General features: G+C 36.2%; 1 protein-coding gene across 2 annotated transcripts; it reads left to right on the top strand.

Moving 5' to 3' along the window:
- The first annotated feature begins 422 nt into the window (after positions 1-422).
- LOC136840072 (longitudinals lacking protein-like) lies at positions 423-15515 on the top strand. Of its 2 annotated transcripts, none has more exons than XM_067106455.1 (4): positions 423-569; positions 5921-6128; positions 9083-9289; positions 9622-15515. In XM_067106455.1, exons 2-3 carry the CDS (start codon positions 5943-5945, stop codon positions 9275-9277), a joined length of 381 nt encoding a protein of 126 aa, XP_066962556.1. In that variant the 5' UTR covers positions 423-569; positions 5921-5942; the 3' UTR covers positions 9278-9289; positions 9622-15515. The 2 variants fall into 2 exon arrangements, with proteins under 2 accessions (XP_066962556.1, XP_066962557.1); XM_067106456.1 differs by having other exon boundaries at positions 492-611.
- The last annotated feature ends 39 nt before the right edge of the window (positions 15516-15554 follow it).

The raw sequence follows: 15554 nt of genomic DNA, 5'->3' as shown, positions 1-15554 counted from the left end.
AATTACTTGCGACCTTTATTATCCGACGACAGACGCAGTTTCTAAAAGCCGTACTCAGTGTCATTAGAACAGTCACCGATTTTAGGATTCGAGTAGCATTCGCAATAGAATTAAATTATATTTGGAAACGAATTTTCACTTTTCGTTCTCAAAATACCTTCTAAACTTTCACTGCGTATTTTGCACAGCACATTTTTATTTATGAAAACAATAATGAGCTACGGAAAAATGATTCGGTATTGTTTATTTCACGTACTTTTTATCATCTGTATAAGTACCTTGACAAAACGACAATTAAAAAAGGGCAATCAAAATCTCTACATGCATGCTACTCGCTGCATCTATATTTTTCCACCAATCATAATTTAATATCAGAAGTAGTGGACGTAACCGACCAATCAGCATTGAACTTTGTGAGCAGGCAAACTTTTCAACTCGCTTATACTTTTCCGCCAATCAGAACTCAGTATCGCGAGTCGCCGTGGGAACCAGCCAATCACCGCCGAGCTTTGTGACCTGACGTGTGTTGCTGTAAACATTGTGGTCGTGTGAATTAACTTTGATAGCCGGTAACTGTTGAAAGAGGGGTCATTTTGGCGTGACCGAAGGGTGTAAGTGGGTCAGCGAGAGGTCAGAGATATAATGGGCTATGTGTAACTGACCTGAGTATGGTGGATATAGTTTAAATGACGGGGGTAAAATAGGAGTGACATTTTTTTTTCTCGCGATGTCTTGGCGCCAGCTGAACCTCGATTTAATGTTTTTATTCGGCGCCCCATTTATTTACTCGGTAGATTTTCGGTCGTACGTAATTTCTAGAGTCTGGGAAATTTATTAGATGTATTTGAGCCTTATATGTGTAAAATTTATTGTTGGGTAGGCTAGACCTACTTTAGGTTAAGGTAGGCTAGCCTAATTTATGGTGGGCTGTGGAAGCACAAAAGACCTTACTTATGTTATACTCTATCACAAACTGAAGACTACTACCGCGCCCCTCAAGTTCTGTAACTGTCAGTTTATGTGCAAAATGGGCACTGTCTTGTACCTAACCCCTTGGGGACGAATGTCAAAACATAAAAAAAACCTGTAAATAGGTGTATCATAAACACAGAAGAGAGGAATAACCTAAGTAAAACAAAAAACATGAGCTTAAGAGTCTGTAAATGGTATGGTCACCAGCTGACAGGAATCAGGTCACAGTAGTGGTCTTCAGGTTTGCCGAAAATGCGGAATGTTCAAGTAGACTAGGTACGAGATATAGTCGAAGTAGGCTCAGGTGAAACTGAAGAGTACTACCACAGCCTTGTTCCTACTAGTCACTGACTGGAATATGTATCGACTTTCGTTAATGTTTTCTGGTTATTTTTCAGAAGACTCCAGCCACCTACCACTTTGTAATTTTTGTTTTACTTGGTAAAACATCAAAATAAATAATGTCTTCTCAATACATAACCTTCGCAAATGCTTAATAACAGAGAAAAATGATTAATCAAATTACGACTTTGAAGGTAAGACAATACCATCCCCCTCCATAGGTACTATGGCAGAATTGTAACAGGTCAACGCCCCAAGGTTAGGTGGGTATTTTTAGTTCTTTTAGTGCCCTGTCATTTCTTATCCAGGAGCGCCTACAGTTTAGTTGGCCAAGGCTGTCGTGTAGGTTCCGACTAGGAAACTGGCAGATGAATACAAACAAGACAGACTTTTCCTATAGTGCCAGATCTTGACCTAACCAGATGTAACCAACGTAACCTAACATAGGGCAGCCCATTTTTGCATGAAAAATCCAAAATGGTTTTTCATGCAAAAATGGCTAGCTTGGAGTCTCAAAATGGCTGGCTGGAGTCTTCCAAAAAATTACCTTTTTTTTTTTTCTTTTGTTGTAGTGAATACAGAGTAGTAGGTCCATGCTACTGAAAGCCTAGTAGGCATTTGAAGTGGATAATAACGTAACCAGAATTACTTTTACTTATCCTCGGACATTGTGTCCTAACTTGGCTGAGGGGCTTCCCCCCTGTAGCCCCCAAGTAATTAATGATCTCTATTCTCTACCCTTTTGTTTGTGTATCATATTTTCCATCTTTTGTTTAGTATTTACTATCCCCATGGAGCTGATTCTGAACATTGCACCCACTTAAATTGGTAGTTATGGAATAAGAGGAGCATAGTAGTAGTCTTCAGTTTTACTTAGGCCTTTAGCCCAGCCTTTTTCAGTTTATTGTAGTTGCATGTCATATGGTTAAATGCAGATAGGGGTCACGGTCTTTATTGGCGGTCTGTGGGGTTGGGGGACAAAGTTAGGTTAGGTAAAGGTAATCCTGGTTAGGTCATATTCCCTCTGAGATCCCTACCGAGTATATAGAAATGCCTGCTACAGTAACTGTGACCCCTCACTCTGCATTCACTTGCATAGACTATGGCAAAATTAAGCTAATAGGCTGGTGTAAATTGTTACAGTCTGTGGCCTAACTTAGGCTATGACTTTTACCTGGTTTAAATTAAGCTCAGAGTTCAGAAGAATTCTGACTAGACCTTGCTTGTGGTATTAGTTGTTGGTTGATTGAATAGATTTTGTAGCCAGTGCCCTCTCAAAATGTTAACCAGATAATGGATTTTATCATAATACAGGACTTATGCATATTAAAGAATAAACTTTTCTCAGATGTGGCTTAAATATGAACATAAACGTTGCTAGTTACAGATCTGAAATTTCACTTGCACTGCAATTTCTTGGTTTCTGTCATGTTTGAAATTCTCTTTGTAGGCCTGATATCTTTTACATTCCTCTTAGGCATGCAGTCTACGATATTCTATGTAGTCGTCCTGAGAAAGTTCGTCACATTTTGCTATCCTAGTTTTGTTTATGCAGAGGTTGTATACTGATTATTGAAATACTGTATTTGGCTTTGAAAATTGCCATGAAACTACTACTAACCTTAATTAACCTAATTTTGTTTTTGTGAAGCCTTGGAAAAACACAGCTATCAGTGAAACCATTTGCTGGTTAAATCAATTGCAGTTGTGGGAAAGAGCTACAATCAGCTATGCTTGAAGTGCTGGGAAATGCAGGTAGCAGAAGTTTGCAGATCATTGCATTAATTTATTGTGATGTACTCTGGTATTAGAGGTAGGGATAAGCAAAGACCTGAAAGCTACCTGTATTAGGTTCAATCGTGTACATTCTAAAGAGTTACTTATAAGCACATCTTTGAAAGGCCTTGACTATAAATGCTTTGGAAATGAAAAAGTTAAATTTCTTTAAATCATATCACATTATGATGCCGAAGATAAGGTGTTCTTATGCTGAAATTCATGTTTTTAACATTTCTCTCATTCATTTTCTTAGTTTTAGAGATACTGGCTCCCTTCCCCATTTATTATCAACTGATCTGGTGGACCACTGGGAAAGCAGGGTTTTGAGTAGGGAAGACAAAATCTGTGAAGTACAAGGATGTTTTTAACCCAACCTAACCTAGGCTGCCAAGGGAGGGAGAAAGACTATGTGAAAGTCATAACTTTAGGTAGAGCCTAGATTGTTACAAATTAATCTCCAGGGCACTTTAAATCTATCCTAGGGTGCTAGCTCTTTACTCTTCTCTGCCACCACCAACATAACGAAGGCTACCAGGTTTGTACTTGCCAAGTTTGTGATGTCACTTTACAAACCTTTAATAAACCTTACCCTAATGACAATCAGCATTAAAGGAAAATAATACTACCAGGAAAAGAGTCAGTTGGTAATATTACCCTATATTTTCTCTCTTTGTAGGTTTATTACCCATAAAAAACTTTAACTATGGCAAGGTTTATTCCCCATAAAAATCTTTAACTATGGCAAGGGAGGCTAGTTCCGTTTAGCTTAGGACCCCTTAAAAGCTAGGGGAGTTAATGGAAGATTTGTTCCAAAGGAAATGAAACCATCTATTATGTTTGAGTCTTCCTGAGCACAAGCTGGAAATAGTTGTTGAAACTTGATGACAAGTTGGTTGATTGGAAATAGGTGAGTGAGTCAAGGGAAACCCCATTCACTTGTAAGCTGGAACTTTTCTTTGGTCTTGGTTGGGTTAAGACATCTTGCTGCTCTCTGATGGACCATTAGGTTGATTTTTTTTTATTGTATGCATTTTTTTTTTTTTTTTTCACCATAGATTTGAACAAGAAAAGTGAACAACAAAAGGTGTGAAGTACATGAACAGGTGCTTGGCTGCTTTACTCTGCCTTTGATATTGCCACCTCTTTTCATCATCTTCCTTCTGACTGCTCTTGTTTGATCCTTGCCTTCTGCATTCTCCTCTGACTCTCCCTAGTGGCAGTTATGTGAGTGACAGATGTTTGCACCCCTCAGTATTCCAAGAGACCTGTCTTTCACTGCTGCTCCCACTAAGGAACTCAATGCTGTTGAGCCTCCCATAGTGCACATCTGGCATGTGGAGATGTATCCTCTGTATAAGAGCACAGACCTCATGATTTCTTATGGTTATGAGTCAACCTTGCCTTGTGACTCGATGATTGATGCCGCCAGGACCAGCCATTAGTCTCCACTGTTCAGAGATTGGTCACCAGGGCTGTATCCAACTTTTAGTTTATGGAATATGTTAGGGTCTAAGGATCCCTCTCCTTCAGAACCGCTTCAGACAGAGCTGGAATGGATTTTTCAAAATTGTTAGGTTCATCTTTGAGCTTAATGATACTAGAGAAGGTAAGTTATTACAGCACTATCATCAAACCAATCTTAGCAATAGAATGTATTGTAGGGTGCACTCTAGATGTGAGACACTGTTCTCATCAGAAGGTTCCTGCTGTCCAGCAGCTTGAGTAAGCTACTTTCCTTACTGTTGGTTTGTCAGAGGATGCTTAGTACGGTACTGTACTCCCTTTCTTAGTGTGCTGACTGACGAACAGCCTCCCCTTGGAGAAACTCGGAAGATTTCTTCTCAGTGTCAGTTGCCATAGCTTCCCTCCAGGCAGCATTGTGGTTCGACCTTTGGTTGAACATGCTTGCTGACTTCATCGCTGGATGCTCATTTGCGGATGAGGAAATGAAGTTCTTGAGGTTGTTGCTGTTGCTAGGAAAGGCATTGTCTTTAATTTCAGACCAAAGTCTAACCTATGGGCAAACTTTTTCAGATGTATTCGTATTTCTGTGCTCTTCTACCAACCCCCATAGGGGGTTAGTGCCATCAGTGCACCTCATGCGGTGCACTGTAGGCATTAGTAAAGATTCTTTGCCCTGTCCCTTCAGCCCCTAGCTGCAACCATTTTCATTCCTTTTTACTGTACCTCCATTCATATCTATCTTTTATCTTGCTATCCACTCTTTCTTAACAAATATTTCATAGTGCAACTGCAAGGTTTTCCTCCTCTTACACCTTTCAGACCCACCTACTCTCATAGGTCCCAGTACTTGGCCTTTGGCCTAAACTCTATATTCAGATCAATTATTCTCCCAGTAAGTGTTGGCAGTGAGTAGTTTTGCTCAGCAAAATTATTGTTTTAGCTTTCTCTTCATGCTTTCCAAAGAGTACAGTTGAGGCAGTGATGAGGCATTTTTATAACTAGGGCACCTTGATCAAGTGTGCAGTCTCCTTGAAGCCCTCTTAGTTGTCAAAAGTGTACTGCAGCCAAGGTTTTTCGAGGGGGGTGCCTTTTTTTTGAGCGAGGGGTATTCCCCAACTCATCTCCCACAATCACCAGTTAACATCCTAGTTACCAAGTTCAGCAACTTCAGCTCATGCTGTGGATACTCAAAAATTGCAAATTGCTTTGAAAAAAAATTCTGTATTTTGATATATTTCTTCAGTAACATTTAATGGCAGATGTTCTTAGCAATGTTAATGAGTGTATAACTTCTTTAGTCTAAACAATTGTGTTTTATGTTCTATACTATTAGTAATTACAATATGGTATTAACTTGTTCCAGACTGAAGGAAAACAAATTCACGATGGCAGATGATCAGCAGTTTTGTTTGCGCTGGAATGAATTCCAGAGCAACATGGTATCCTCGTTCAAACATTTACGAGAAGAAAAAAGTTTCACAGATGTTACCTTGGCTTGTGACGGCCAGACGTGTAAGGCACACAAGATGGTGTTGTCAGCGTGTTCACCTTACTTCAAAGCTCTTTTGGAGGTGGGTTTCCTATTAGGGTAATATAGTATGCCATACATGAAGTTTATTACCAGCAAACATTTTGATACGGATTTTCATTGATGGCTAAGGTATGAATTTTGTATTGTATATAATAATAATACACCAAAGGGACTATTGTGCTACTTGAGGTAAACTGACCGGTGTAGAGGAACAATGTACATTTGACCAAGGTAGGCATAGAAAAGGTTTAAAGATGACAAAACTGTTGATCTTGAACGAAACTACTACAGCTAGACTATTTTGCAAAGGTGAAAATCATTCTGTAATGAATTTAATTGACACTTGGAAAATCTGTAATGTATTGTTAATGATGGACTAGTGGAGCACAGCCATACATTTATTCACTTTAGCTAGATAGACACTTGATTTAATACAGTATCAGCATTTGTTGTAAATTCTATACATTCATTTATGAAAAGTTTGGCTTAAATCCTGTGCCAAATATTGATATTTTTAATACTTTGTTCATACAGATTACTAACTATTAATATGCAAATACTGTATCTTTGAATGCTACAACCCTAGTTTTTTTGAGAGGCTTCATTCCCATAAAGTAAATCCCACCCACCAGTCTGGTTTATTAGAAAAAAGAAGTGCTTATTTTTCATATCCCCCCATTATATACCCCAGTAATATTTTGTTAGCTCCTACTACAATACAGTAAACCCCCTGTATTCGTGGTCTCACGATTCGCGGACTCACTTGTTTGCGGATTTCTCAGTGGAACGTAGATACACATTATTCGTGGAAAATTCGCCCATTCACAGTACAGTTGGTGCTCGAGTTACGATAATTCAACTCACGATATTTCGAGTTTACGATGGGGTTAGCAGTTAATACCGATACGAAAATATCTAGAAAATATTTTTAGATTTCACATGGGCGCAGGCAGCAGCGTACAATGAGGCAGTGAGAGAGACCAACTTACAATAGACCAACTTCTTTTCCTCCATCTCTTTATTCCATCTTCTAGTTAAAAAAGTAAAAGAGAATGATAAAAGTATTGTTAGTAACATTATACTCTTGCGTAAATGCGTACAGCCATAAACAACCGAACGAGAAACTGTTGTTTTACTAATACTGTAATCGAATTGGATAACAACTGTTTTGCTTGTATTTCAACCGTCGTACGGTTAAACAATTACTGTAGTTATGTTACAAATAACGTTAAGTACAATAGGACTGATATATTTTTTACACTATACCCTTATTCGCTTTGGAGAAAAGATCGGCAAGGAAATATACTGCTACAATAACTTTAGGCTGCAAGTTGTAGCTGAAGCTGAGAAAACGATGTTCAAGCTGCTAATGACTAAATTATCGTGCATCGGCAACATGGATGAAACTCGACCTTAAGTAAAATTGGAGAGAATGTATTTTAATCAAAACTACTGGGCATGAAAGAACACAAATTACTGCTGTTTTCACGCAGATAAAAGATGAATACGTAAAGCTCGTATTATGATGAAATCAAGAGAAAATAGCAAACAGAATCTTGATTTTTTTTACACAAAACAAACATGCCCCCAAAACGGCCAGCCGCGATTCCCGCGAACATCATATATTAACGGAAAAAAATAGCTAAATTAATTTCACAACGAGGCGTATTTAAGTTATATTTCAACTTAAAAACACTTCATATAACGAAAACATCCTTGTCCCAAATAAATAAAGCATCTACAGTATATTCATTTATGCTAACTAGAAGCAAGAAAAGCACTCTGAACTGAGTTAAATCCGGCGAAATAAACACAGCGTGATCGATTCCCAAAACAAAACATTGATCACAATTTATAATACAAAAGCAGTATGAGAATATACGCAATTGGATACAATGTAGTAAAGCTTAACTTTTTAAAAGATCCATGAAAATGATACACATTCGTTATGTTGATGTTTGTATAATGCTGTTAATATGTGAATAGAGTTCAGTGTAATGTTGGCTATGCTACCGTACTTGTAGCCTATACGATATAACATAGTATAGGCTAAGCCTTGTTTGTTATTCAATTTCTCTTTATACTGAATTATCGTAAGTCAATCTGCATTGCACCTGCAGAATTAGCTGACATTAATAATTACTATACCGTTTATGTATAGAGTATACTGTGTAGTGTAGGCTAGGCCACCATATATGTAGAGATGGTACTGATTACCCTAGTGCAGTCTAGGCCATATTCAAGATATGATTTTTTCAACAAACAATGGGTTTTTTGGAACCTAACCCCATCGTAAGTAGGGCAACACCTGTATTTTTCACTGAGAATTATTCACAAATTACTGTATTTTCATATCATTTTCATGACTAAATGCACTTTTTGTGATAAAACTATTAAAATACTCAGGTATAAACATTTTTAGGTTTTTTTTTTTTTTTTTTTTTGTGAACTATCAAAATAGGCAGTTATAAGTGTTTTTAGAGGGGTTTTAAGTATTCGGGGATTTTAGCTATTCGCGAGGCAGGGTGTGGTACGCATCACAAATTTGGAGACAATTTGCATTTTCCTAGATATATAAACCATGTTTTATTGGGATACCTCTGGTCTTGATCTCCCACCCAGTAGTGTCAGGGGTATTATAGGTTGTCTAGGTTGTTTCGTAAAGAACTTATTGACCTTTCGTTGTTTTTTTACTTTAGTCTCGTATCCTGGTATGGGTTAACAATGGTAGGATTAGGTATTACTGTATGAGTTATTAAATTTAAGTATCTTTTTGTACACTATGAAAGAAAACTGTGCATTATAGAAAACCAGTAAGCTTGGAGGAGTATTTGTAATTTGTAAAATAATGCTAAGAGAAAGAAACTTATTTGTAAAATAATGCTAAGAGAAAGAAAATGTTACTTTTTGAGAGTTACCACATACTCCACTGGTTAATATTGTTAGAATGCTCGTTGTGCCTGCACAATCATACATTTATTCATTTGTCTACAGGAGAACCCATCTAAACATCCTATAATTATTCTTAAGGATGTACCATTCAGTCACCTTCAAGCAATTCTTGAATATATGTATGCTGGAGAGGTAAATGTCGCTCAAGCAGATCTACCTAACTTCCTCAAGACAGCTGAAAGACTCAAAGTTAAAGGCCTGGCAGAAGTGAATCAGAACGAGCGGCAGGATCGCTGAGGAACCGCCCAGGTATGTTGCCCGAAGGCTGGAAGTATTAATGTTATGGTCACAGTTGTTAGCATTATATAACCATAGTTATATAGACTATTTTTCATGTTTCAGAACAATTTAAGGTTACTTGATATCTTTTTGTTGATTGAGTTGTTTGAGCAGGAATTTGACTTGTATCTCTGTTGCATTTTTTCAAGGCACTACAAGTACAAAAAAATTTGTAGTTAAAATTTGTTGACATAGTAAGTTTTTAAATACAGTTTTGGTCATTTTTGTAATGTTAGAAGATTTCAGAGTTGTACTCATTGGAAATTTTAACTTGAGCTTAACAAGAAACCCTTTTAAAACAGGTCATAGGAGGCTTGGGAAAACGGGTTTTAAGAGAAGCCAAAAAGCCTTCAGTGCTGTCTTCTCTCCCACCCTCTGTTTATGCACTTCCCTCCAAGCTCCTTAGTCATCGCAGTTGTTCGACTTCTTGTGTTTCCCCAGCCAGCCTCCATGGCCATTTACCTGAAGATTACTACATTGATCATCAACATAGAGCCTTGTAATTGTTAGGCATTATAAGTTCTGTCTGTTCCTTTTTTAGGTTTTTCATTTTATCCCTGACATGGTCTGTGATTTTGAACATCCCTGTATAATGTAAGTACTGTCTCTCAATTGATTGTGAACAGTTGGGAAAAGGATAAAAAAAAGAAGATACATAGGGTTGGTTCACATTGACAGATCTGTGTCATAGTGGAAGTGCTAGTTGAGATAATCATGATCTTGACCAGTAAATTACATTTTGGAGCACCTTTGCTAGTTTTTGGGGAGGTTGGGGTGGGAGGGAGGGTCAGTCTGTGTGTTTGTTTAAACAGTTGTATTGAATATTACACTTTAATTATTTTCCAGAATTTATTTCTTTTCATCTTTGGACTCCATGTGCTTTTCTCTCGGCACTTACAGGATGTGCGCTACTATCCACCTGAAATTGACTTGTAAATATTGAAACTAAATAGATAAACTTGGATAAATATTGATGATGAGCCTGTAGTGTGGATGCGTTTACTTAAAAAGGACAAATTCTCCATGAGAGTAAGCAAAGTTGGCCTAGTCTGACTTCTCAGTGAAAAGAGATTTGTTTGTAGTGGTTGATGGATTCCTTTTAACTTGAGACTGGTCATTGGGTCAACAATATTGTAATATGCATGAAGGCAACTTGTTACTACATGTGTTTACAATGGTTGAATGGAAAATACATATTTTATGAGCTCAAATTAGCCAAAGATCAGTGCAGTTAGTGGTTTTCTTTTTGAACTGTAGAATTAGTAGTATACTTACAAGTAAATTTGATCTTCATCTGTCATTCTTATCTTACTACATCTGTCTGTCCTTTTGTGTGTATGTACACATTGAGTTTGGGGTTAGTTGTTTGGACATCAGCTGTACAGTGTGTGTATAATTTTTATCTATGTACATAGATTGTATGTGTTTTTATGCACACAGTTTTATACACACAGTGTACCCCAGTTATTTTTCCCAGATATGACGTTCTTATTAAGGTAATTCCAGTTAACCATGTAAAACTGCTGGCTTCAGTTGGCTAGTCTCATTAGTACTGAGGTTCCATAATGGCACATAAACGTATTTATATTTGGTGTTTTTTTTATAACTACCTGTTTATGTATGTAATATAAAGTGAATATTAATCTAGTTGTTGGTATTCTCATTTATTTTTCAAAATCTTGTGGAGGCTACTAATAACATCAAATTATTTACTACAGCTTTTATGTTTTTGCACATGTATTCCAAGACATTCCTCTTATTACTGTATTTCAGTTGTGTAATAGCTATTTATTATTGGGAATATTTTAAGGGAATTGGTGTTTTAAATTTATAATCTGTACATAGTAGCCAGCAGAACTCTTCTTTTGTTGATTCTAAAGATAGTCATGGTCATCATAAAGACTGTACTACAGTAGCAATCAGGCAGCAAATGTGAAAGATATTTTATGGTATTTTAACCAAGGACTGTTTTGATAGAACTGATGAAGTATTGTATAACCACATCTTTGAAGGTGTAGTGATGTAAGGCCACCTCTTAAAGTGATCTTCGTCAAGGAGTTAATTTCAGGATATCTTTTTTTTTTTATTTTTTTATTGATGGTTATTATTATTATTATTATTATTATTATTATTATTATTATTATTATTATTTAAATATTCATACATGACCCATGGTTGGGTGTGGTATAATGATACAAGGAGATGCTGTTGAATGGATAATTGATGTAATGTTAGTAAATGCTATGCTCCACACCAGGCACTGCTACCAATATGGGAAGCATCTGCTCAAGACATAACTTTTACTATTCTAATCTATTATTATATATGTATCAGTTTTCTCATCTCTTTGTTTTATAAACTTTGCCTAGGAAATATGTTAATTCAGGTTTTATTCTTATGCTGCTCAAGCCCCATTGCTCTGCTTTAATTACCCTGGCTGTGTTGATGTCATTTTGAAATTAGATTGGTTGTTTGGGTTGAGTATAGGGTCAATCCAGATTGAATTGATATATATACTATAGCTCTAGAAATTCAGTGGGAATTAACAAAAAATGGGCACAGCCCCCTTGCTGTTAATCATTCACAAAGCGTGCCACCGGGAAGAGGAGTGAACAGCAACCTGTTACTTGGGCTGCATATTGTATCGGAGACTCATTCATTCATGACCAATGTGCGATTTGATGACCACAGAGTCTCAGTTTTCTGCAACGCCATTTCCAGTTGGATGTTTTAGTGAGAGTTATTCCAGAATATAAGATCATTTAGTGTCAGTTACACTTCCCATTGTCTAGGTGAAGGGATATTGTAATGTATTTTCTACTTAGTACAATCCATTGCAAGGTTGAAGAAACCACTTGGTGTGTTTGTATTGCACAATAGAGAGGTTGTATTCATCCATGAATGCAGTATTGGGTACATTTTCATTTCATAGTAAATATTTAATGAAATTTCAAGCATAATCACCATCTAGCCTTTTTTTAAATTCACAGGAAAGTTTAAATTGTGTTAAATTTTAATTTATTTTATTTTTAAGTTCTAATTCACTTGAAGATTTTCTTGCTCAGCTTTTGCAGTCGTTTATCATGCAGTGGTAACTGGGTGGATGCATCGATTGATATCATTTAGGGCATGCAGGCAGTCACATTAAGAATCTGTTGCATTCTGGATGACTATTTATATATGTCATTACTGTATCTTAGTCACTGATTGCTTTAATACGTATATATCATACATACAGTATATGTATTTTGTTCTTATTTTGTTGATGAAATTTGCTTTGACTATTTTTGCTACAGAAAGTGAAGGGATCTTTGTCAAAAAAAAAAAAAAAAATGTCCGAAATTTCAGAATGGATTTAAAAACCTACATTATTGAGGGCACATTCTTTACTTCATGTGATAATAGTAATTACCTTATGCTCAAATAGATATAATTTGAGTGCATTGAACATTTCAGGAGTTTATAGACAATTAATTGAAATATGAAATTTTGTTCTTTTTTGTTGGTATGTAGCTCATAGATGTTGGTTGTCAGTGGCAATGTGAGTGTGGATTTGCTTGTCATTCAACAAAGGTGACTTTTAAAAATTTTGCTTCTGTTTATTTTATTACTGCGTGCCTCTTAACAAGGCAAGTTTTGCACTGGGAGAAAAGGTTGAGTTGTCATTTTCCCCTTTGTTGAATGGTAATCAAACTTTTATTCTTTCATTTGGGGGCGGTGGTTCATTTAGAAGCCTAACCTATTTACTTCATATTCTGGTTAGAGTTTGGTGATAGTCCTATTTCAACATCAGAAAGGATTTTGCGTAACTTCCCATCAACCACTCGACCAGCCATTAAGAAGGCGCTAGTCTTTCTTGCTTATCACACCTTGACTGACTGTCATATGTTTATGATGGGACTTCTAGTAAAGAATTGAAACTGCTAGTTGAAAGGTTAATCATTGGTCTCATTGGGTTTTTATGGCAGGCAGTCTCTTGTCAGTATTTATACTGACATGTATTCCCACCAAGGTCATAAGCATGTCATGAGTGTCAGTATCACTCCTGCTTAATTATGGCATAATGAGTATGAAATTGAAATTATGAATTTTGGCTTGGTGAATTTTTTTTTTTTTATCCCAGTTTTGCATTTTGCCAAAATTATTTAATAAGAATGCAGTATCGTGCTGTTGTAACATTACAGTGTGGTATATTAAATCGACATTATGTATTGTTAGTATTCTCATATGTTATTTTTAATTAGTTGAACTTGAACACCGAGTCATTTGTAGAATCATTGGCCTTGAAGGATTAGTTTTCAAATAAGTAGATATTGGAGGATGGTAAAGCTAAAATGTACAGTGAAGTAATTAAGAGAGCAACTAGAATATAAAAGCCAGAAAACAATGCATTTGTTACCAAAGGTATGCTGCAAAGTACCCTTAGTACCATCTACAGTGGGCCCCACAAAGTACGCTGTTATTGCTCCCCTGTATATGGGGTATTCTTTCATAAACTTGAGTATCTAGGATGTTAGTCACAAAAAGTTATATTTGTTATCCCAGGCTATAGATTTTCATGTTTTTAGTCAAAATTTAAGAAGAAAGAATCTTTGAAATGGATGTATTCGTGTTTTTCCCTTTGTGTACATTTTTTTCTCAAATGTTAACATTATTACAATTGAAAATAATGTGCATTGATGGTCAGCACACTCCCTCTGTACTTCCATAGTGTTGTCTTTTGAAATTACAGGAAGTTGTAAGGTTACATTAGGTAAGCTTTGTTTGGTCTTTGATATTTACATTAGTCTTGTTTAGTTAGGGACTGTTATAAAAAAGAATGGGCTTCAACCTTATCCTAACACAGGGTAAAGAAAATGAAACAGTGACAGTGGGAATCAGTTGAACTGTTATATTTTTATTTATTAATTTTTTGTTTTTTTCTTTATCAAAATTGTGGGAAGCACAGTTTTCTGTGGGCAACATGGTTGAGCCAGTGAAAAGGTACTCGTGCCCCTTAGTTTTGATTGGTAGGAGCATCAGTGGTGAATCACGCTCAGTTTGTCATACTTTACACAGGAAGAGTGTACAGTAAACTTCTCCGTAAATCCATTATTCATGGATGTTTTTATACTTAGCTAATTCATGAGATCAAGGTAAAACACATTTTGCAAAATTTACTCGATTCCAATTAATGGCAGCAGTTTATACTAGTTTTAGTATTACCAAACTTCGAACATGATTTGCAGAGATTCTTGCTCTTGCTGCTAAGCTCCCTTTTTGAGTCTGTTCTCACACCTGCGTAATGTGAGCAAATCACTGTGTTGGTTGTAAATGTGGCTACTTTGAACATCATCATTGGGGAGCTAATATTTTACATACTCTTGATTACTGAAGGATGTATACAGTACTGTACTTTTTTCTGATTGAGATTTTTTTTTCAGTTCATGCCTTTTATGGCGTAAAAAATTTTTCAGTATTCTCAATTTTTCATCTTAGGAGTTTTCTTTCAACGTGTGCCTCTCATATTTTATCATTACAGTATTCTGGATATGAAATTCAGAATAGGAGAGCAAAATCTTACTTCAGTTACTTCAAGGCCAGTTCTATTAAAAATTCACCTGTGCATATGTACATGCTTGGATATTAGAGCTCACTCTTTTGTCTCTTATCACAGATTTTACTGTATTAATGTAAGTGTTTTATGCCTAATAAAAAGCACATGATAAAGTAATAAAAGCTACTTATGAAATTAAGGAAGGTAGTGGTAAGCAAGCACATGATCACCATTTACTGTTTGGTGGTTATGTTTAGGATGTTCTCTTTTGTGAGGCTATAGACTCCCACTTTGCCGGTTATAAAGATATTTAGCTCAAGATTGTTAGATGGCAGGGAGTATGTTTTCAGATCATGATACACAGTTTTGTTCTTCCTTTGTTTGGCAAGGTTGTATTTGCAGAATGTGGCCTAATAAATATTATTTCTTGGACACTTAATTTTAAATGCATTGTTGGGAAATAGTCTCTTTAACCTGGAAAACATTTGTGAAGTGAAACTTATGCCATAATTGAAGTAGGAGTGCTAAACAGGCTCCCAACCAAATCACACCCAGGTACCCTTATTACAGGTTAGTATACGCAGGGGTGTAGCTTTGTATCTAGAATAGCATGGAGCAGTTTTGTACAAGAACTCAGAATAAGTTTTTAATAAAACTAAATGTGTCTTCATTTTCCTTTTTTTACATATAACATGGAAT

The sequence above is a fragment of the Macrobrachium rosenbergii genome, chromosome 7 (genome assembly GCF_040412425.1).
Source record: "Macrobrachium rosenbergii isolate ZJJX-2024 chromosome 7, ASM4041242v1, whole genome shotgun sequence".
In the NCBI taxonomy this organism is placed as follows: Eukaryota; Metazoa; Arthropoda; class Malacostraca; order Decapoda; family Palaemonidae; genus Macrobrachium; species Macrobrachium rosenbergii.
Note: the sequence above shows the minus strand (reverse complement) of the source record. Positions and strands in the feature narration are given on the sequence as shown.